General features: G+C 48.2%; 1 protein-coding gene across 3 annotated transcripts in view; it reads left to right on the forward strand.

The window, feature by feature from the left end:
- The first annotated feature begins 22,271 nt into the window (after positions 1 to 22,271).
- The window catches only part of SH3RF2 (SH3 domain containing ring finger 2), a 152,711-nt gene continuing 150,746 nt past the window's right edge, over positions 22,272 to 24,236 (forward strand). For 2 of the 3 annotated variants that reach the window (XM_077326965.1, XM_077326967.1), the window contains exons 1-2: positions 22,272 to 22,399; positions 23,352 to 23,869. In XM_077326965.1, coding sequence (XP_077183080.1) covers positions 23,489 to 23,869 — 381 coding nt within the window. In that variant the 5' untranslated portion in view covers positions 22,272 to 22,399; positions 23,352 to 23,488. Of the gene's footprint in view, positions 22,400 to 22,457; positions 22,895 to 23,351; positions 23,870 to 24,236 lie in introns of those variants that run through there. The other variant, XM_077326966.1, reaches the window with a different exon arrangement.

Below are 24,236 nucleotides of genomic sequence, written 5' to 3' on the forward strand. Positions count from 1 at the left end.
GGAATTTATATTATGGGGGATGTGATCGGCATCCCTTACACAGAATTATAGAGTTGGAAAGGATCTCCAGGGTCATCTAGTCCAACCCCCGGCACAATGCAGGAACTCATAACTACCTGCTCAACCACAGTGACCCCAGTTTCATGCCCAAGTGCTCCCTCCAACAAAAATCTCCAGAATCCAGCCTGGCCTGGAGGAAATTCACCTACCGTCCCATAGCAGCAACTAGCAATTCCCTGGGTATGCAAGGAAAGGCCACAAGAGACACACTGGCACATCCCTGCCTGCCCACCCACTCACAATCTGCCTAAGTTTATAAAATCAGCATTTCTGTCAGATGACTATCTAGCCCCTGCTTTACAACTTCCAGAGAAGGGTAACTTACCATCTTCCAAAGAAACCTGTCCACTGAGGAACTGCTCTAAATGTCAAGAACTTCTTCTGGATGTTTAAACGAAAAAATTTTTTGAATTAATTTCAACCCATTGGTTCTGGTCCAACCCTCTGGGGAAACAGAAAACAACTCTGCTCCCTCTTCTATATGACAGCCCTTCAAGTATTTGAAGATGGTTATGTTGTCACCTCTTACTCATCTTCTCTCCAGCTAAACAGACCAAGCTCCCTAAACCTTTCCTCAAGTGATTTGGTCTCCAAACCTCTCACCATCTTTGTAGCCTTCCTTTGGACATGCTCCAGTTTGTATCCAACTTTCTTCAGTTGTGGTGCCCAAAACTGAACACAGCACTCCAAGTAAAGTCTTACAAGGGCAAAGTAAAGTGGTAACATCACCTCACATGATCTGGACACTATATTTCTTTTAATATAGCCCCAAATCCCATTTGCCTTTTTAACCACTGAGTCACACTGCTGACTCATGTGCAGTGTATGGCCTGCTAAGACACCCAGATCCTTTCACACGTACTACTGCCCAGACAAATCTCACCCATCCTATAGTGATGCATTTGATTTTTCCTAACTAAGTGCAGAACTTTACATTTTTCACAATTGAAATTCATTTTAGCTCAGTTTTCCAGATTGTCAGTTTTCCTGATTCTCTGGTGTGTTTGCTACCCTTCCCACTTTAATCTGCAAATTTAATAACCATCCCCTCTATTCCATCATCCAAATCATTTATGAATTTGTTGAACAACACAGGGCCCGGGACTGATCCCTGAGGCACTTCACTCATCAATCCTCTCCTAGAATATGATGAACCATTTACAAGCACCTTTTGGGTGCAATCTGTCAAACAGTTCTTGATCCACCTAACAGTAATAGGATCCATACCACATTTTACCAACATTCCAACAAGACTATCATGCAGAACCTTCTCAAAAGGCTTACTGAAATCAATATAAACTACAGTTAAGGACAGCTCTCAAATACCACCTTTTACAAACAACTAGATGCAGACCCTACACAGGAATATAAAAAAGAAATACACAAGATTATCAAGGAATTACCCCCATACATTCAGGAAAAAAATCCTTTCAGGCACACCAAGGGAATCGCGTCCAGGTACTTTTACCCAAAATCCACAACGCTGGAAACCCAGGATGCCCAATTGTCTCAGGCATAAACACTATTACCACGGGGGTATCTGGCTATATGGACTCTGTTCTAAGGTCCTATGCCACCAAGGCTTCTAGTCATGTTCGAGACGCCACAGACTTTCTGAGAAAAATACAATCTTTGAACAACCTTCCAGAGAATACCATTTTAGCCACCATGGATGTGTATACCAACATCCCACAAATAGATGGATTACAAGCCATTAGGAATACCATTTCTAACAACGCCATAGCTGACTATTTGTTCTCCCCCATAACCACTTCAGATTTGGTGATGACTTGTTCCTTCAGATCAATGGTACAGCCATAGCACCTCAATATGCGAACATCTTCATGGCAGACCTGGAACAACGCTTCCTGAATGCTCATCCACTCACACCTCCCGTATACCTACGATTCATTGATGATATTTTTATCATCTGGACACATAGTAAAGAAGCCCTGGATACTTTCCACCAGGCATACAATAACTTTCACCCACTATCAACCTGACAATGAACCAATCTACACAAGAAATACATTTTCTGGACACTACTGTAAAAATAAACAATGAATGCCTAGAGACCATTTTATAGCAAAAGCCTACTGACCAACAAACATACCTGCATGCCTCTAGCTACCATCCTAAACATACCAAACAATCCATTGTATACAGCCAGGCCCTACATTACAACCACATCTGCTCCAATCCCATGGCTAGAGATTCCCACCTAAATGATCTTCAACAAACTTTTTTGGGACTAAAGTAACCAGCCAGTGAGGTCAAGGAACAGATTAACAAAGCCAGAAGGATACCAAGAGAAAACCTGTCAGAAGACAGACCCAAAAGAAGAAAACAACAGAACACAACTAGTGGTTACATATAGCTCTGTGCTCAAGACAGTATAACGCATAATCAGTGACTTACAACCTTTACTGGATAATGATAGTTCTCTTTCCAAAGCACTGGGGGTTAAACATTTTCTTTCACACAGACAGCCCCCCCAATCTCAAACAACTCCTCACCCACAACAATGCAGCATCGAATGTGAACATGGATGCTAGTACTAGAGCTTGCAACAAACCCAGATGCCAACTTCGCTGCCGTATACACTCCAATGTCACAATTACTGGACCTAACAAGAAGGCATTTCAGTAGCCTCCTTCTAACAAGCAGGTATCACAATGGGATTAGAAATATTGCGTCTACAGAAAAGTACCACCCAAATTTTGTAGTACTGCATATGCAGAACAGATGGACCTGAAAAGGAGGAACCCATTTTCTATATTTTTTGAACTATATTTCATCTTTTAGACCAGTCCTCCTTGCCAGCAGGCTTGGGGTGGCTCATGACACATAAAAACATTTAAACCATCATAAGATAGAAAACAATAAAAAAAATTATTTCCATGCTGATTTCCACTTCCACAGCCCTCTGTGCCTTTTTAATCATCTCAGCTACAGGCATGATTGAATTCTATAGATGTGGGAGGGGGACTGACATGTGAAATCAGAAAGAAAAGGGGGGAGTCAAGGGGGAAGGCCCATGGTAGTTTTGTTGTTGTTGTTGTTGTTGTTGTTGTTGTTATTTGATTTATTTCCCGCCTCTCCCAACAGGCTCGAGGCGTGTCACAACAACGAATCCCATTAAAATTCCCATTAAAACATCAATCTACTAACTGTCATGACCCCCCTGGTTCATGCCATCCTGTTCCCGACTGCTCTTGCATATTTTGCTCTCTCAGGCCTCTTCTCACCCAAGGCCATAAAGCAATAAACCTGTCCTCTGAGATGTTCCCTCCCTTCCTGTTCCCAGCGGGCGAGGAGGCCCAACAACTGTATCAATCTCACTGTAAGTGTCCTTGCGGAGACAGCCAAATCTCAACAATGTGCCATCTCCCCGATAAGGCACCTGGCCATCTGGTAGCCTGAGAACAGGACCCCTTTTTGTCTCTCTACCCACTCTCCCGCCGAATCTCCTGAGCACCCCTCCCTTATTTGGTGTACCCTATATCTACCCCACCCGTTTCGCTTGTACTTTGTTATTATCAAGATCTTTGCTTAGGAAGATCTTGGCCTGCTTTAGCTTTCTGTGGACTTTGCCTAATAAAGCTCTTCTTGGAAATTTGCAACCGACTGTTGGATTTCGGATGTGCTTTCACTTGGGACTCCACAGGCTGGGCTCAGCCTGATTCCTGACAAATTGATAATAACCACTTCTCCCTGTTAATCCATCCGTTGGTGCGCCTCGCTTCCCATGGCCGCGGCAGCCCCGGAGGACTCAGGGTTAGACATCGTGGAACAGTCCCCGGACGGGGGCCGGCAACGCCTGATCATCCACGTTCCCATCGAAGAGCGGGCGGAGGACGGCGCCACCACGGTACCGTTGACCACCCCTCCAGACGCCGGAGCCGGAGACGCCCCCCCGACACCGAGGACCACCGATCCCCGCCATGCCAGAGCCCCACGAAGGAGTCTGCGAGTGCGGCGGGGAAATCGCCCCCACCCTCCCTCGAGGAAGAGGACGAGGACCCTCCCAGCGACCCAGGAGATGCGGACCGTCTGGTCGAAATGGGGCGCCAGGTGGGGGTCGACTTCACCAGAGAAGGGCCCCAGCAACTTGTCCCGGTCGAAGAACTCGAGAGCCTGATGCTACGCGTGGGGGACCAACGACGAGAAAACGAAGCCCTTCGCCCGGCCCTGCGCCAAGCCGAGTCCCGTCGGGAGCATTGGAGCGCCCCCCCCGACTCCGAGAGGGAGAAGAGAGGCCGACTCTCCCTTCCCGCATCGCTACCAGGCAATCCAGCTGCCCAGGCCACCCGAGCTGCTATGCGCCCCCCTGTGGGCCCCGCTGTCAAGCCCAAACACCACAGCACCCCGTCTCTGGGGTACGGGACTCTAGACACCCTAGGGGGGACCGCGACCACGGGTCTGATCTCGACGTTCGCTCCCCCCAAACACCTGACCTACTCCCGTCCAGCCGGAGCCATGACCTGGCTGGAGGAGGAAGATGTCGACACCGGACCCGAGCTCGAGCCGGGACCCGATCGGGGCGCAGCCTTCGCAGAGATCCCCCCTCACCACGAACCTCGTCGTCGGAGGAGGGATGCCTCACCATCACGTTCCCGGCCGGGGGGCCAGGACCCCGTCACGTTTCTGTCGGGCCCCTGGGGGGAACCCCCGACGAGAACCCCCACTCCCCCGAACCCGGCCCCACCGCCCCGCGATCGTCACCTGGCCGAGGATTGGACTCATCCGACAGCCCCGAGGAGGGGGACCTATGCTCCGCTTGCCGCAGCCGCCCCACCTCCCCAGCCCCAACCTCAACCGCCGCTCGCCCCGCCGCCCTCGCCGGTCCCCCTGCAGCCACCCAACCAGCCGAACAACGGGGCCGCCCGCGGCGGCCGCCACGACAATTTGGGGGGCCGGAAATTCAAGGTGAAGTTCGATGGTACTTTGGAGAGACTCACCTATTTTTTGATTATGGTGGATGGCTTCTTGGCGGAATGGGGAGATACGTTTACGGACGAGGCCGATTTAGTGCGCACGCTGGGCTGCAACCTAGAGGGCAAGGCAATGGACTGGTGGGTCACCCAGTACGAGAGGGGGACGGCGGCAGCCACCTCCTTAGAATCCTTCAGGGCCGCCCTCCGTACGGCTTTCCGCGACCCTTTCCGTGAACGGAAGGCGACGGAGGCACTAACCAAGCTGAAACAACGGGGGAGGCCACTGATGGACTATGTAATCGACTTTCGGGCCATCTCGGACCGAATCACTACCTTAAACGAGACCCAGATCATCAACGCCTTCCTGGATGGCCTAGACCGCCCAGTGGCCGACGGGATTTTCAACCGGGGGCCACCTGAGGACGGGGACCTCCAGCAGTGGATTGACGCCGCGGGAGTGATCGAAACAAACCTCGCGAATTACCGTGCCTACCAGCGTCGCCAGGAGGCGGCCCGCCTGCTCCGTTCGTCGCGATCCGACAAGACCCCAAGTGCCCCGAAACTGATGGCCTCACAGCCTGCCCCGACCAGTGCGCCAGATAGGGAGAGGCGCAAACAATCGGGACTCTGCCACGAGTGTGGGGGGAAGGGACACTTCGCCTCGGTGTGCCCAACGCGCCTGGCGAAATCCAAAACCCCCTCCCAGCAGGATAGAGGCCAGCGCCCCCCGGACAAGCGCCCGGCCGATCGCCAACGTCCGTCCGACAAATCGGCGGGAAAGCCCGGGGGGACCCGGGCGCTCCTCGCTCCTGTCTCCCCCGCGACGGAGGCGGAGATTTCCTCCCAGACCAGCCCCGAGTCCTCCCAGTCGGACAGCTCGGGAAACGAGGACGGTCCGTCATGCCGGGCGCCCCTCGGCGGACCCTCCCTGTCGGCACTCCGGCGCCCCCAAGACGAATCCTACCCCCCATCCTCCTCCCGGCGGTACTAATCAACGAGGAGGCCAATACCCGGGTGGAGGTCCAGGTCTGCGTGGACTCCGGCTGTTCTACGTCTCTGGTGACCCCCGGAATCGCGCAGGCCCTCGTCGCCCGCCAGGAGGACCTGGCCAAGCCGATAATAATGCGCCAGGTGGACGGCGCCCCGGTTGGGGGGGACGCCATTCGTCACGCCACCAGCGTCCTGGCCCTGAATCTGGGGTCCCACTGGGAACGAATCTCTCTCACGATCGCCCCCGTTGCCGGCTTCTCCATCCTACTCGGCATGGACTGGATGGACCTTCACCGCCCCGAAATCGATTGGGACAAGAAGCGCCTCGTTTTCTCCCACCCGAACTGTAAGCTGCACTTCTGGTATCGGGACCAACCCGACGCGCCGCCCGTGGCCGTCGCGGGGACCGTAGTCCCGTGGTCCGAGAGCCCAGCCATGCTCAACCCCTGGCTGCGGGCGATGGGCCTCTATTCGAACCCCGATGACGCCATCCCGGCCTGCTACCGCGACCTCGCTGAAGCTTTCTCGGAGGAGGAATGCAACCAGCTGCCCCCACACCGCCCGACGGATTGCGCCATCGAGTTGGTGCCGGGGGCCAAACTCCCGAAGGCCAAACTCTACAACATGAGCCCGGCGGAACTTCGGGAGCTTCGCGCCTTCGTCGACAAAAACCTGGCCCGGGGCTTCATCCGCCCGGCCACCTCTTCCATGGCAGCGCCAGTCCTGTTCGCCAAAAAGAAGGACGGCACCCTCAGGCTTTGCACCGACTACCGAGCGATCAACGCGGTCTCCAGGGTCAACGCCTACCCCCTTCCCCTCATCAAGGACCTGCTCAGCCGCCTGGGGGAGGGGCGCATCTTCACCAAACTGGACTTGCGAGACGCTTATTTCCGGGTCCGCATCGCCGAGGGGGACGAGTGGAAAACGGCTTTTAACACCCCATTGGGACAGTTCGAGTACCTCGTCATGCCGTTCGGGTTAAGCGGCTCTCCGGGCGTGTTCATGAACGTTATCAACGAAGTTTTGCATGATTTGCTATACCGGGGGGTGGTGGTCTACCTGGATGATGTGTTGATTTATTCCCGGGGGGAGGAGGAACACACAGCTCTCGTCCGAGAAGTCTTACGCCGCCTGGCGAATCACAAGCTGTACGCCAAGCTCCCGAAATGTGAGTTTCACAAACCCCAGGTCGACTTCTTGGGCTACCGGGTTTCAGGGGAGGGGATTGGGATGGACCCCGCGAAGGTCCAAGCGGTCCTCGATTGGGAAATTCCCCGGACCCGTAGGCAGCTTCAATCCTTCCTCGGGTTTGCCAATTTCTACCGTGACTTCCTCCCAGGGTTCTCCAAGGTGACCCTACCCCTCACCGATCTCCTAAAGACCAAGGGGAAAGGGGCCAGGGACGGCCGTCCGGGGGCGCCACTACCGTGGACCCAGGAATGCACGCAAGCCTTCGAACGCCTCAAACACCTGTTCACCTCCGAGCCCATCCTGGCCCACCCAGAGATCGATAAGCCCTTCGTGGTGCAAGTCGACGCCTCCAACGAGGCGGTCGGGGGGGTTCTCCTCCAAAGGGGGGAGGGGGGCAAGCTCCGGCCCTGCGCCTACCTCTCCCGCAAGTTCTCCCCCACCGAGCGGAACTGGCCCATTTGGGAAAAAGAGGCGGCGGCGGTCAAAACCGCCCTGTCCACTTGGCGGCACTTCCTAGAGGGTTCCCCCATCCCCTTCGAAGTCTGGACCGACCACAAAAACCTCGAGGCCCTGCGGAAATCCCGCACGCTCAGCGCGAAGCAAATTCGGTGGGCGGACTTTTTCTCCCGATTCGACTTCACCCTCGTCCACATCCCGGGGCGCAAGAATTTCATGGCGGACGCCCTCTCCCGCATGTTTCCGGGGGAACACCGCCCCTCCCGGGTGGACACGGTCTTTACCCCCAAGCAGTTGGGGCTCTTGGCTCAAACCCGCAGCCAGACCAAGGCGAGGCGCCCGGCCCAGGGCCCCCCCCCAGACCCGTCAGGGCCCCCCACGGGGCCGCTCTCAATTCCCCTGTCGGAATTCCGCTCGGCCCTGGGCCCGGACCCGCAACTCGCCGACCTCCGCTCGCAGCTTCGTGCCCACGAGGGGGTCTGGTACAAAGGGGATCGCCTGTACGTCCCCGCCTCGATGCGCAAGACAATCCTGGAATTGTGCCACGACAGCAAGGCTGCGGGCCATTTTGGCTTCCTAAAAACTTGGGGGCTGCTTCGCCGCCAGTTCTGGTGGCCGGGGGCCCGCCGTGACGTGGGTAAATACGTCGCGGGCTGCCCAGTGTGCCTCGCGCACAAGCGGGGGGTGGGTAAACCCCAGGGCCTCCTTAAACCCCTGGAGATCCCCGACCGCCCCTGGGAGATCATCTCCATGGACTTCATCACCGACTTGCCCCCCAGCCAGGGGAAAAAGGTGATTTGGGTGGTGGTGGACCAATTTTCGAAGCAGGCCCACTTCGTCCCCTGCCCAGGGTTGCCCACTGCGCAGCGCCTGGCTGAGTTGTTCGTCGCCCACGTGGTGCGCCTACATGGTTTCCCCCGCAAGGTGATTAGCGACCGGGGGGCACAATTCGTCGCCAAGTTCTGGGGGGCCCTCATGGACCTGGCGGGAGTGTCTAGGGGGCTAAGCTCCGCGTATCACCCCGCCACAAATGGTCAAACCGAGAGGGTTAACCAAGTGCTCGAACAGTACCTCCGCTGCTTCCTGAACTACCATCAGGACGATTGGGTTTCCCTCCTGCCCCTCGCGGAGTATGCCTACAACAACGCCCCGCACTCAAGCACGGGGAAGGCCCCCTTTGAAGTGGTTCACGGCTACGCCTCGCCCCCCTTTCCCACTCTCGTGAAACCGCCGGGTGATCCCACAGCCTCCCCGCCTGGGGTGGACGAATGGGCAACCCGGGTGCGGGAGGCCTGGGGGGAGGTAACGGAGTCCCTGAAAAGGGCCAAGGCTGATTTCAAGAAGTGGGCTGATCGCAAACGCCAGCGCCCCCCCGCGTATGCGGTGGGGGATGAGGTGTACATCTCCACAAAAAACCTCAAAAACAGGCGGCCGTGCAAGAAACTGAGCTACCAGTTTGTGGGCCCCTTTAAGGTAACCCAAGTGCTGAACGAGGTCACCGTACGGGTGGAGCTCCCAAAAACCTACCGCAAGGTTCACCCGGTTTTTCATGTCAGCCTGCTCAAAAAGGCTCCCCCACCTGATAAGTGGCACCCCCAGTCCCGTCCACCTCCCCCCGTCATGGTGGGGGAAGAAACGCACTACGAATTATCCGACATTGTCGATTCTCGCTTTTTCCGCAAGCAATTGCAGTACTTGGTTTCTTGGAAGGGCTTCCCTGACTCTGACAATGAGTGGGTGGACGCGGAGGACGTCGCCGCCCCGATTCTCCTCCGCAAATTCCACTCCCGCTTCCCCGATAAGCCGGGCCCTGCCCCCGTAGCTGCAGGGGCTTGAGGGCGAGGGGGACGGGGGGGGGCCTTAAGGGGAGGCGAGTGTCATGACCCCCCTGGTTCATGCCATCCTGTTCCCGACTGCTCTTGCATATTTTGCTCTCTCAGGCCTCTTCTCACCCAAGGCCATAAAGCAATAAACCTGTCCTCTGAGATGTTCCCTCCCTTCCTGTTCCCAGCGGGCGAGGAGGCCCAACAACTGTATCAATCTCACTGTAAGTGTCCTTGCGGAGACAGCCAAATCTCAACAATGTGCCATCTCCCCGATAAGGCACCTGGCCATCTGGTAGCCTGAGAACAGGACCCCTTTTTGTCTCTCTACCCACTCTCCCGCCGAATCTCCTGAGCACCCCTCCCTTATTTGGTGTACCCTATATCTACCCCACCCGTTTCGCTTGTACTTTGTTATTATCAAGATCTTTGCTTAGGAAGATCTTGGCCTGCTTTAGCTTTCTGTGGACTTTGCCTAATAAAGCTCTTCTTGGAAATTTGCAACCGACTGTTGGATTTCGGATGTGCTTTCACTTGGGACTCCACAGGCTGGGCTCAGCCTGATTCCTGACACTAACATGACGGCTAAAAATCCCATGCCTCCCCCGTTATCAAAGAGGTGAAGAGGAAAGGATAAGGGAGTAGCGTACACTCCAACTCCTAGGGGGGAAGCGATGTCCCTGATTCACTGACCCCAGCCTCAACCATAAACCTGGTGGAAGAGCTCCGTTTTACAGGCCCTGTGGAAAGCTGACAAATCCCGCAGGGCCCGCAGATCACCCGGGAGCTCATTCCACCAGGTAGGGGCCAGGACTGAAAAAGCCCTGGCCCTGGTCGAGGCTAGGCGCGCTTCCTTCGGGCCGGGGATGACCAACAGGTTCTCACCCGCAGAGCGTAAGGCCCTGCGGGGGGCATAGAGCAGTAGGCGGTCCCTCAGGTATGTGGGTCTCAACCCGCGTATCGCCTTGAAGGTTAAAACCAAAACCTTGAACCGGATCCGGGCAGCAATTGGCAGCCAATGCAGCTGCCTCAGCACCGGCTGGATGTGGGCCCTCCAAGATGTTCCAGTGAGGACCCTGGCAGCTGCATTTTGTACCAGCTGTAGTTTCCGGGTCAGGGACAAGGGTAGAGCGAGTTACAGAAATCTATTCTGGAGGTGACTGTCGCATGGATCACTGTGGCCAAGTGGTCAGGGGACAGGTAGGGTGCTAGTAGCCGGGCCTGGTGAAGGTAGGAAAATGCCTGGCCTGCTACTCTCTTGACTTGAGCCTCCATAGTCAGGGAGGCATCAATGGTCACACCCAAATTCCTAGCTTGGGGCACGATGGTAAGTTGCACCCCTGCTAGGGTGGGTAAACGCGCTGCCTGTTCCCGCCCCCTTCCCCACAGCCACAGGACCTCTGTCTTGGAGGGGTTGAGTTTCAGGCAACTCTGCTCAAACCATTCTGTCACCGCTTCCAAACATCTGGAAAATGGTTCCGGGGGGGAGTTCAGGTGACCGTCCATTAGGAGATAGAGCTGGGTGTCATCAGCGTACTGATGGCAACCCAGCCCAAAGCTCCGTACCAGCTGGGCCAGAGGGCGCATAAAGATGTTAAACAATGTGGGGGAGAGGACCTCACCCTGAGGGAGGTCCACAAGAGAGTCTATAGGGCCGCGAGAGCTCTTCCCCCACAGCAACCCTCTGGGACCAGTTCTGGAGGAAGGAGCGTATCCAGCACAAGGCTGTGCCCCGTATCCCCGTACCGGCCAGGCGATGGACCAACAGTTCGTGGTCCACGATGTCAAAGGCCGCCGATAGGTCTAAAAGGACCAACACGGCTGACCCGCCTCTATCCAGCTGGCGACGGAAGTCATCCAGCAGGGCAACCAAAACCATCTCCACCCCGTGGCAAAGGCAGAAGCCAGACTGATATGGATTGAGTGCTGAAGTTTCCTCCAAGAATGCCAGGAGCTGGTCCGCTGCCGCCCTCTCCACCACCTTGCCCAGGAACGCTAAATGTGACACCGGGCGGTAGTTAGTAGGGTCCAGCGGGTCCAGTGATGGTTTCTTCAGGAGAGGGTGGACCACCACCTCCTTGAGCCGCTCAGGAAACTCTCCCATACTCAGGGAGGAGTTGATGATGTCTCTGAGTTGGCCTCCTATCATCTGGTCACCTCCCTTGAGGAGCCAAGAAGGACAGGGGTCGAGGGGGCAGGTGGTCGCCCTGACTGAACCTAGCAACTTGTCCACTTCAGAAGAAGACAGCATTTCATCCTGGTCTCAACTGGTGGAAGTGTGGCCCTGTGGAACTTAGTTAGTTTTTAGCTGAGGAATTGTGCATGCACACAAAAGCTCATACCTCAAATAAAACTTTATTGTTCTTAAAGGTGCCTCAGGACTCTATATTTGTTCTGCTCCTTCAGACCAACATGGCTACCCACTTGAATTTTTGTTATTTTAGTCATTTAATAATGTGTTAACTGGCAATTAATAAACTTATTAATATAAATATTTAAAGTAGGGATAAAAACTATAACTCAACTCATGTCTTATATGACATCAAATCAGGTTAGTAAAATGCTTTTTTACAAGCATATTGGGATTAAAGGTAAAGGTATCCCCTGTGCAAGCACCGAGTCATGTCTGACCCTTGGGGTGATGCCCTCTAGCATTTTCATGGCAGACTCAATACGTGGTGGTTTGCCAGTGCCTTCCCCAGTCATTACCGTTGACCCCCCAGCAAGCTGGGTACTCATTTTACCGACCTCAGAAGGATGGAAGGCTGAGTCAACCTTGAGCCGGCTGCTGGGATTTAACTCCCAGCTTTATGGGCAAAGCTTTCAGACGGCTGCCTTACCACTCTGCACCACAAGAGGCTCTTAATACTGGGATTAGATATATTTTATACTCCGTGTGAAAGCGAGGAACATCTGTTAAACATTCTCAACATCTTTATGGTGAACAGAGCCGAGTCCACCCACTTTTTCATATCTGCCAATCTTCTTTGCAGCCTGGTAGTCTATTAGAAAAAGCCAGCAATGACATGTTAGGCAGGGAGAGGGCAGAAGGGAAAAGAGACATTTAATTTATTTTTATTTAGGCAGGGTTTTGAGTTCTCTGAGACAGATTATGAACCTGGTGATACCTCCAGTCTCTTCAAGACAAAAATAACTCTTTAGTGTGATAGCCTGAAGTAGACAACTCTTCTTTATGACTCTCTGTAGTCTTTCTGGTATAGTCAAAAGCGATGGGGCAGACTGACATCAACTCTCTAAAAACTTTAGTATAATTCTAAAATGTTATGAAGCCTTTGGAAAAGATACATATCATTTTCAATGAAGATGTTGTGTTTTGTAGAACATAGTTTCAGATGAGTAACCATGATGGTCTGAAGTAGAAGAACAAAGTTAGAGCCCAGAGGCAACTTTAATACCAGTTTTATTCAAGGTATAGGATTTTGTGTGCACACATAATTCCTCAGACACAATGAAATGGGAATTTTTCACTACACACATATATAAGTAGTGGGTGAGTAATACATCAGTACACCAATACAAGGGCCTTATATGACTATTATTTGTTTAGGTTCCATTCTGAGGGACAAACATAATAATAATGAATAAATATGTCAAGATTGGCGATTAATGGACAGATACATTCCCAATGGTTGTTGCTGTTGTTGTTGTTTTTAGGTGCGAAGTCACGTCCAACCCATCGCGACCCCATGGACAATGATCCTCCAGGCCTTCCTGTCCTCTACCATTCCCCTCCCAATGGTAGAATGGGGTATAATTAACTGTGACTATATTACTGGCGCAGAGTGGTAAGGCAGTGACATGCTGAATCTCTCTGCCCATGAGGTTGGGAGTTCAATCCCAGCAGCCGGCTCAAGGTTGACTCAGCCTTCCATCCTTCCGAGGTCGGTAAAATGAGTACCCAGCTTGCTGGGGGGGTAAACGGTGATGACTGGGGAAGGCACTGGCAAACCACCCCGTATTGAGTCTGCCAAGAAAACGCTAGAGGGCGTCACCCCAAGGGTCAGACATGACTTGGTGCTTGCACAGGGGATACCTTTACCTTTACCTATATTACTACATTTCACCCAGCTCTCAAAAGCATACATTCTGCTCTCCCAATCCAAATTACTTACATTGTACTAATTATTATATTAAAATCTACTATTCAATTCTATTATTCCCAATAAAAATAAAATAAAATGACATGACATGAGGGATTGTTAGGAATTCAGCCCTTATAACTTAGCTTGCTGTTTCTGTATGGTTTTTGACTCTGTTAAACATCTACATTACATTATGTACTAATATATGGCTCTCCCTCTGCCTATATACATGAACCGATAATTCCCATTTCATTGTGCCTGAGGAAATGTGAGTACACATGAAAGCTTACACTTTGACTAAAACTTTGTTGAGCTTAAAGGTGCCTCTGGACTCTGTTCTGTAAGCGAAGTAGCATATGTAGAGAATAATCCTAGGCAAGCGTACAAGGCTTCCTCACAGGGAATTATTTCCAGGACAGCAGCCATAGTCTGTTAAAGTAGATGGAAACAACCACTCTGCAGTGCAACTGGGATCATTCTTCATGGCATTCGCAACCAAAATGGTAGCCTCTGTTGGTACGTGATTAGAAATCAAAATTGCTTGAGAGGATGAGGAAATTAGTTCTGTTTGTCTTCTGATTCAACTTATAAAGCCGTAAAACCTCACATCCCATGAATCTTGGCAGAATGCCATGCTGGCCATTATTAGGAAAGAATAATTTATCTCTTTTTATTGGCAGATCCTATTTTATTTTGATTAGCCAACCCAACTCTCTTTGAAAAAGTAAGGTTTGCAGCTTGAGAGAAGAAAGCTAGCCAAAAGGCAGTAGCCATCTTTGTATGTTTGGGCATGTGCACACTTAAAATACACAGAAATTATAGTCTGCCAGAGTTTAGGACAAATCATCATGCTGACCAATCTAATTCAATTCTCCTTTCCCAGACACTAGTTAGAAAGCAAGAAATTAAAGGTAGGTAACATCTTCTGTTTCCTATCTGCCTTCAAAGAAATAAAAATAGAGGACTTGTGTGGAGAGTTCATACACAGGTGGGAGGACAAGCAGTTAGCTTTAACTCTATAATTTGTAGCAGTTTGTAACTAGCACCTTCCACACCCTGTCCTCAGGGATCTAAAAAAGGAGAAGGATTGCTAAGATTTTGCTGGAGAGAAGACTCCCAGCCATTTACAATATATGCCTTTTCAATATATAAGGTACCTTGTACAATGTCCCCCACAGTTTTTTCTCTTCCCATCCCATCCTTGCTCTCCATTATGGCCCATTCTTACAATTACTATGTGTGGGGGAAGTTATTCAGACTGATGAGATGATTGAATCACCCAGGAACATGCAAGAACTAGAATTTTGGCTGTTTTATGTTTTGGAGGAAATGTGATTTGATTAATAACATACCAAGCCCAACCCTATGTATACTTCTATAATATTGTGGTACCTCAACATAGGTTGGTTAGGAATGTGGCTGGGATGCCTATTGCATCATGGGTACTATAGCCTAGGTATCTGGATTATTATTATTATTATTATTATTATTATTATTATTATTATTATTATTATTATTATTATTATTTAATTTTTAGACCGCCCTTCTCCAAATAGGTCTCAGGGTGGTTTACAACATAAACAGTCAAAACACAATAAAATCCCCATAAAAACCCCAATTAACATCAACAACAGGTCACATATAACATATAAGCGGCGGTGGTCACAGTTCTGATCGTATTTACCCGACTTCCTCCCAAGTTCAGCCTGGTGGGGAGAATAATATTCAGAAGAGGGTGGCGCCAATGCAATAGATCTAATAATGTTCTCCATGTTAGAGATCTCAATATTCTGGCCATAGATACACTTCTTTGAAACCTTGTATGGTAGCAAGAAATTCTAACCATTATTCTCTTCCACAGATATACATCAGTGACACTGGTGGGGAGGGGACTTCAGGAAAAAGGCAAGGACAGAAATCCAGATTTACTCCATGAAGCATGGGTGGGAGGACAAGAAATAAAACTCTATAATTTGTAGCAAGTTTGTAAGTAGCACTATGCAGCTGAACAGCGCTGTCCATAAACACAACTGAGCTCATCTTGGGGACATGCCTCATTTTCTAGTGACAAAAAGGAAGAACATTTCCCTGATCTCAGTCCTTAAGAGCAACTTATATTTCTAATGAACATGAGACACGTGCGGGTCATGGATGTGGTTCCATAGCACAATCACTGCTCAAGTTATGGATAACTATATATGTATTGTTCTTAAACAAGTGTACATATTCAGAACCTCTAAACAATGGTAAGTTATGCCTTAACTGTTGGAGATCCTGTTTGTAAATGCAAAACACATTGGTGAACCATACAGTGTTTATTAAAGCATTAGTATAAAAAGCTGGTCAGGCCCTGCTGTAGATCATCCTAAAGACTGTGTTAAATATCCTGTACATTTTATTTGTATCCATGCAGAAATGAATGAGAAGAGGGTAGCTTAGATTATGTTCCTGGTCTCACCTCTAACCTTTCTCAACTTTTTTTATGGCTGAGAAACCCCTGAAACAATCTTCAGGCTTCAAGAAACCCCTGAAGTGGTGCGAGCATGTAGAATATGGTTCGGAAGCATAGCTGTGTACACCCCCACCCAGGGTTACTCCCCTCTCCACCCCCTCCACACTCATCATCTGCCACTGAGTCATATCATCTGATAAATGTTTAACAAATGTTTAAAATATATTTTAAAATTAATTAATTCGTAACTCTTCCAGTGCTGTCAAGAAACCCTAGGGTTTCAATATGCCATTGTACAGGAACCTATACACCAAATACATCTTAATGTAACAGGGAATGTAAATATACATCACATGTGAAAATGTTGCCATGAATGTATGATCCTCCCCACTTTCATCTGTTCATTTCTGCATGGAAACCAATGGCACAAGGCTAAATTATATGCAGAATTATATGCTTTGTAAAATATGAAAAGTGATTGTGCTTCTACAAATTTTCTTTCTTACAGAAAGGTTCCCTCCCATTCAAATTATTTGTTAAATTCAGTCAGGAAAAATACTTTATCATTAATTTTAAAAAATGGGGATAGAGAATCACATATTCTGGCAAATATTCATTACTTGTGGTCCACTGTTATGATGGACTGTAAATTAGGGGGGCTTTTGTTTTTTTTGGGGGGGGTTGTTTGTTTTTTTGTGCACTAATGTATTTTAGGTGGTATCCCAGATTATGCTCTACACTTTTCCAGGGCTTCTTGTGCACGATGGAAAAGCTGATGAAAACTTACTAAAAACAGCGTGGTTTTTCTGATCTCTGCACAGGAGAGTGAATTTACTCCACAACACTGATTTTGCTCTGCATGGTCAACCGTGTGTTTTTGCTTACAGCGTCTTTTCATCGTCGTTTCTGAAAGAGGCTAAAAGCCAATTTATTTCTCTCCTGGCTGCCTCAAACTCTCTATTAGTCATGCAGAGCTTCAAACGTGTTATTCAACTCCTCCCATGTTTCGACACACACTAATAGGTGGTACCCCCCACTCCATTCCCTGCCAATGAGAAAAAAGGGTAGCTGCTTTTTGCTCTATATGCACACTTTGATTCTTTCAAGCAAGAAAACAGCCTCAGGGACTAAGTTGAATGGCTACCCTGAGGGGACAGCATGATTGTGCTCTGTCTGACCTTTGGTGTTTTTTGTTTTCAATGTTTTCCCTTCACCAATCTCACTGGCAAAAACTCTGTTGTCACTGGGTAAGGAAGAGAGATTCCTGCTGTGCGGCAGGGGAGCTCCTTGGTTATGCAGATTAGTGATGCATTAGAGAACAAAGCGGAGTTGGCAAAACTACAGGGGGCAGGGCTATGAATTGTTCCATGCAGAAATAATTGCAGCATAGTTTTTCAATAGAGTATATTCAATGCAGAACAACAATTGTAGTATAATAAAGCGGTCTAAACTGGTTGTTTTTTAAACTGTTTTATTTGGTTCTGTGAAAAATACCTCCAGGACTACCACTGCCTCAGTGAAGATGCTACATGATGTAGCTGTTGATCCACCCATGTTTTCATATAGAACAGATAATGATAACGAAATCTTTTTGCTCACTTTCACTTCTTTTCCATACTTCATGTTGGTCTCTAAATATCTGCACAATGACAAGCTATCCAGGTTTCACACTGACATATTAACTGAGGCCCCTCCAACAAAAGGAAGGACTCAAGCACACTCTGGCAGAACTCTGGATTATACTACACTAGTGGCAAATATGCTACAAAGTTTCTACTTCTACTTCTGAGTCAAGGACCTTCAAGACCATCAATGATGGACAATAACATTCATTCACTCCTAATATTTGTTAATTATAATTATATTCCGTCTTTCTCCCAGCATGGAGTTCGAGGTAGTTTACATGGGATTTCAAGGATATCTTCCATCTAGGCACTAATCAGACCCAGAGCTTCTTTTCTGCAAGACATATATCAAGTGCCCTACAACCTTACCCTTGCTCAGGAGAACTTACATAATTTAACTGCAAAAGTGTAGATTTGTTCAAATTTGCAAACGAGGCAAGTATGAACAGAGTACACTTGTGCAGTTCTTCTTTTTTGGATTCTGATTAGTTTTCATCTCAACAAATTAGTTTTCATCTTAACAAGATTCATATCTAGACACTGCTGGCCTAATTAGAAGGTTCCTTAAATGTATGACAGTTCTGATATGCCCCTGGATCTTTTGCTTGTTCACTGACTTCAGTGAAAGATACAGTTTGGCACACTTGGCTGTCCTGATGTGGAATTACCTGGCCATCTTTGCATCTCAGTTCCTGACAAGAATCATACTCTGGAGTTCTGTGTAAGCCCTAGAAAACATTTGGAATCTCCATCCACAATCAAGATAAGAATGTAACCAGTTCCACATGTCTAGCAGCATTTCTGGATGTATTTTTCTTGAACAACAGCTCCTATCATATGACAAGTTTCTTTTTGAACCTTGGGGAAATCTCATTGCATAGCAGGTGGGCAGGTTTGTGCCAAAAGAGCACCCAGACATAGTCAGTGGAGTAAAACAAGGCCACAGCTTTGTTTACTTACAGAAACAGGGTGCTGCATGGAAGGAGCTGTCCTTTTGCAGTGGATTGCCTGGGCCATCTGTTACCAGAGGCCTTTCTTGCAGCTGAGGTGCACACTCAGTCAGCAAGAAGCACCAACTGTGAACCACAATGGTGGGGGGGACAGCAACTGTTGGGTGCCAGTGATGTGAGCCTCTGTATAACAACCCTCTGCCATCTGGCACTACGCCCAATGGACAGGGTGCACTTGCCCTTTAAGGCTGAGACAAAACTACATTGATTGGTGGAGCTGAAGGCTTGCAATGAAGAGGGAAGGGCATAACCAGGAAGGTTCCAGAGCAGCGAATGTGGTGAGAGGGCATGAGAGGGAAAGGTGTTTGGCCAACCTCTTCTAAGGGCGATGCAGCCACACCTCCAAAGCAAGCAGGCAGAGGAGCCTCACTGTTGGTAAAGGAGGGGAGGTACACTTCAGAGATAGCACATCCAGAAGCACTCGTGCAGAGAAGACATGCCACCGGTGGGGGGAGAAATTGCACAGTCCTTGCTCTCCCTACATGCAGTGAGACACCATACCACTGGAACACAGGAAAGCAGAGGAATAAAATTGCTGGGGAAGGTGCACCAGCGAAGCACACAGGAGGAGACTCTATGCCGTGAAAAGCCCAAGCAACAGTCCCGGCCCAAGCACCTCCCTCCTTCCCTCATAGCCCCTTCTCCTTCCCTGATCCCTGTCTGCAATGGTGAGTAAGGGCATCCTTGTTATAGGACACAGGAGGCTGCTAGTCTCAGAAAAATAGTGACTAGAAGACTTTTAGTTTGGGTCTCTAACATGAGTATTTTCAGGAGCCACATTCATGTACTGAAAAATATAACATTTGTAGATCCTGATGGCCTTTACATACATTACACAGATGTAACAGGAAAAATAACAACTGAAGCTATGAATGGGCAAGACAGATTTTTCTGTTAACCTGAACACCAAGTCCAAGTTTGCAGAAAAATCTGAAATATAAAGAAGAACAACAAAAAATAAACATTTTAGAGTTTTTAAAAGGCCCAAATGATAAAATGAGACCCTGTAACTTTAAATAACAGATTTTCTCCGTGGCTGTTACTAGCATATTCAAGGCTTGGTTTTGCCAATAAAAGGCAGAAGGAGAATGCAAAGCCATTTTCCAGGCCTATTTTGGCCTTTGAGGGAGGACTTATTAGGGTGAGGCCTAGTTATGGTAGTCAACTGCAGAACAGGAAGTTCTTACATATTTTGTGGTTGAATCTGAGGATGGCTGAGTTTGGGGAGAGAATATAATGCCACTGAATCCACCCTCCAAAGCTGCTGTTTTCTCCAGTGCTGGAGTATCAGGGGAAACTGCAAGAACAAAACAACAGCTTGAATCCATTAATAGCTTAAATAAAGGCAAAACTGACCTGCTGGGGAACCTTAAATATATCTTCTCTTGGATGGGTGGATCTTCCACCCTGTCAAGTTTCTTCAGTTGCCCAGAAAGCACAGTCTCTGTCTTGGTGCAAAGAATGCATTTATTCTAAAGCAAGTAGGTTAACCCGACAAGTATCTTGTCGTAACTGGGGTACAATAGAACAAGCACAGCATATAACCACTTCACCCGCAGCCCTTCCCATGAGAACCCAAGAAACGTGGGAGATCTTTCAAAGCAGGGGTAGTCAACCTGTGGTCCTCCAGATATTCATGGATTACAATTCCCATGAGCCTCAGCCAAAAAACACTGGCAGGAGCTCATGGGAATTGTAGTCCATGAACATCTGGAGGACCACAGGTTGACTATCCCTGTTTCAAAGGAACAGACCAGTCAGATAGTGAAGTAATCAAGGCCAAGGTGCTATCTTCAAGAGACAGGGAAGATGGATTGGAGGAAGGTGTAAAAGGGAGAAGGAAGCTGGGTGCAATAAACTTTCTGGATCTATACATCAAATTAGGTCTACACATCAAACAGAATCAAAACAAATGGCAGTAGCACAGTATCCTGACATCCCATCACCCCAAATTTATCCTCCCACTGCTAAGGCATTGGGTTCCAGAGGGTATGCAGAGTGAAAATCTCAAACCAAACAGAATTTAAAAAATGGCAGAAGTACAGCATTCTGACACATTCCCAATTTGGCAGCCTTGTTCCCTGTCCACCTGCAGCCATGTCTTGTCTTCAGTCTCCTTTAGCCTCTCCATCCTTTCCAGTTCCTGCATTGGCAGTTTCTGGAGCTCATTTCTTTTTCACACAAGCATACATTGTAGCTTCCCCCGGCTCCTTAACATACACCTCTCCCTGCTTGTCTGGGTGCTCAACCCCTACAGTCCCTGGTATTAACTGACTTTGCTCAGTTGTCCTAGCTCCTTCCTGAGTACAGGGAATTATCAAGAAGATCTTTAACTTGTTCACTGACAGATCCCCACTTTCTGTACATCTCTGTTAGTCTTCCTGTTTCATCATCAAAAGCTAACACAGCGAAATTTACCACAACTCTGCAACTTCAAGCTATCTTGCACCAGGGTAGTGAGCTGCCTTGCTGCCCCTTCCTGTTGCCTCTTCAGATAGAAAAATTGAATTGAATCAGTTGGATTGATTCCAGAGACCAGACTTAAAGCATTCAAAATATAAGGTTATTAGATGAATAAAAAGAATACATGTATTCCCTTTGAGCTTTCAGGATGAGCAAGGCACAAAGAAAAGGAAAAATACATGGTATTTTATCCCAACACTAGGTACTCCTTCAACTATATTTAATTTTGAAGAGACTATCTTTATTTGCAGTTGTACCATTACCTTTGATATCCTGTTTGGGACTTCTCCATTATCCTTTGCCATCTGGGCAGATGAAGCCCCTTAATCCATCAGGGATTGTGCTCCTAAAGGCAGGATGAAAGACAACCTTCCTTGTGTGAGGATGGAGCAGTCAGTCTCTCTGATTCATACCTTAGAATCAGGATCAGTCTAACCCCAACAGAGTATTGCCTCAAACTCAGCCTAGCATAAATACATTTCCTGGCAAAATAAATAAAATAATGATGATCAAGATTTTCGCTGCTGTCTAGGTTTTTCTAAAGTACTTTTTGTACAGTGCATAAAATAAGTGCATTAGGCTGGAACAAGAGCTAGTATCTTTCAGATGCAATGTACTTTTTTACCCATGCTAAACTAATTGGCAAGAGTCAGTTGTTTTTGTTTTTTAGGCTGTTAATATTGCTTTGTCATTTGCTTTTCTTTTCTTTGCAGATAATGGTTTCTAAATCCAAGTGGCTCAGTTCTAAATAAGCAATCTTCACTGCAGAACAAGGCTGCACACTCCCAACTGTCCTTTTTAATCTACTTTTAAAGGGGAGAAAGTAAAAATAACACATTCATCATTCCAATTGGTGTTTTCTATGTGCAGGCTCTTTTGGATTTGTTTTCTATAATCTTTTCACACTCCTCCTCCTCCTCCTCTGTTCCTAAAAACAGGATCTGCTTCATGCGGGGAAAATAGTACCTGAGCTATGTTATTTTTTTTAAATTTACATTGGTTTGAGGCCAAAATAGCTCAAGTAAAGTTTGAAAAAAAATTTTTTTAAACCCTCCTGACTGCTAATCAGATATAACCATTCTCCCTTGCCAGAAAGTTGTGTAGGAGTAGCAGCTTGGCAAACAAAGAGTTAAGCTGTCTGCGCGTGTTAAGTTGAGCTAAGTGAGTAATGCTCCTAGTTAAAGTTTGCAATGCGGCTGTGACTGGGAAAGCAAGAGAAAAGGAAAGGCAAGAGCAGGAGCTGTCATCACATGAACCAAGCTCATTTTTAAAGGGGGTTACGGAACAAGGTCAGTAGTACTTGTGCAAATTAGTTACCTGGACCTTATGGTTCTCTTCCCCTTCAGAGAGCAAAAAGCAAAAAGCACTCAGAAAGCTTTGGCTCCCTGAGGCTTCTGACTCTTCCTCATCCCAGTGAAACTTGTTCAGTGTATATTGATTTGAACTGTATAAAGCTGGATTGTAAGGGGGGAGGGGGAGTGTCTGCAAGTTAACAGTATTTTGAAAACAAGAGCAGGATATGCTTTATACATACCCAAACGCTTTGTGTAATGTTGGATGGTGCCCTGTTTTCACAGGCCGTGACTTGAATTTGGAATTAAGTATCTGTTTCCCTTCCAGTTGGTGTACAGTTGTGAAAGGAGCTAAACAGGTTGAGTTAGTTTGATGCTGTGGGAGGTATAATGATTTCTCAAGCTTCTGGTGGATTAGGGAGGCAGTTAAGAGAGGGCGAGAGGCAAAAATTGCTGTTCTTCTGGAGTCAAGCAAGGATGACCTCTATCCAGGTATGACAAAGTAGTTTTCTTTTAGCTATAAAACTGGCTTGAATATGAGGAAATTAGAGAAAGCTAAGAAACACCTTTTAACATGAAGTGATAAGTGGGTTCTGAAGGATGGTATGTGCAGGCCTATTTAAAGAAGGGGAGATAAGAAGGTGTTTGGCCATGTGTTTTGCCAGAACACTTTCATTCTCTGCCTCTTCACTGCTTTCACAGTCCTGCATTAAGGCAAAATGAACTGTTGCAAACGGCAGTAGAAGTCTCTTTATGCAGAGCACCTAAAAAAGAATGCATCTCATGGCTGTAATTACTTTTGCTTTGAATGGCATTAATGAGGTCTCCTTGTTAGGACCAATATTTAGCTGTGCCACTGTATGTAGAACTTCGGTTTCATTTTCTAAAACTGAAGTCAATACCCTCCCCCCCCCCTTCTCTTCTCTTCTCTTCTCTTTTCTATATACAGGATGGTGGTTTTCTGATTTTAAAATTACAATTGTCCTTTGGAAGATTCTGAAAAACTCTTTTCTGCTGGTAAACATCATGTGGAGTCGCCTGGCAGCAGCTGAGTCTTGAGGTTTTGCACTGGGGGGGGGGGGTGGGATGGGAGATTCAGCTTTATTTGACCTCTTAGAGTGTCCTGTGTGCTTGGAGAAGCTGGATGTCTCTGCCAAAGTGCTTCCGTGCCAGCACACCTTCTGCAAGCCTTGCCTTCAGAGAATCTTGAAGTCCCACAAGGAGCTGAGGTGTCCTGAATGCCGAACCTTGGTTCTCTGCAGTATAGAAGAGCTTCCAGCCAACTTGCTTTTAATCCGCTTACTGGACGGCCTACGATTCGGACCACGCGTGATGAAGTTTGGCTCGCTTCAAAAATCTGGGGTTCCTGGTTCTCCTGCCTCAATCAGGAGAATCAGGGGAGATTCAAGAGGTTTACAACTCAGTCAATACAGGCAGGCTCCACATCCCAGGATTCCTATGGAAGGGGTAAGGAATACATTTTTTTGTAACTTTGATAGCAGGACACTTCTAGGCTGTGTTTTAACTACAGAAGTTTAACGTATCTGGTTAATTACAGAGCTGGCTGCTTTCTTCCCAGGCTGCCCAACAGTCTTATCAGGATTTATGCAGTAATTTAAAATTGAAAGGGATTCCAGCTGGAACAATTTCAAGCTAAGAATCTGGCTCATGAGTTTTCCAGGGGTTGCCATCTCCAGCTGAGCCTGAAATTGTGCTGAGACTTTTCAAGTGACATTGTGGTACTTCTATTTCCAGTCCTAGATTAAATCAGGAAATGGAGAATTTCTACAACTGGGAAAGCAAAACTACTTTCACACTTGTCAAGTACTGAGGA

The sequence above is a fragment of the Paroedura picta genome, chromosome 3 (assembly GCF_049243985.1).
Source record: "Paroedura picta isolate Pp20150507F chromosome 3, Ppicta_v3.0, whole genome shotgun sequence".
NCBI classification, from domain to species: Eukaryota; Metazoa; Chordata; class Lepidosauria; order Squamata; family Gekkonidae; genus Paroedura; species Paroedura picta.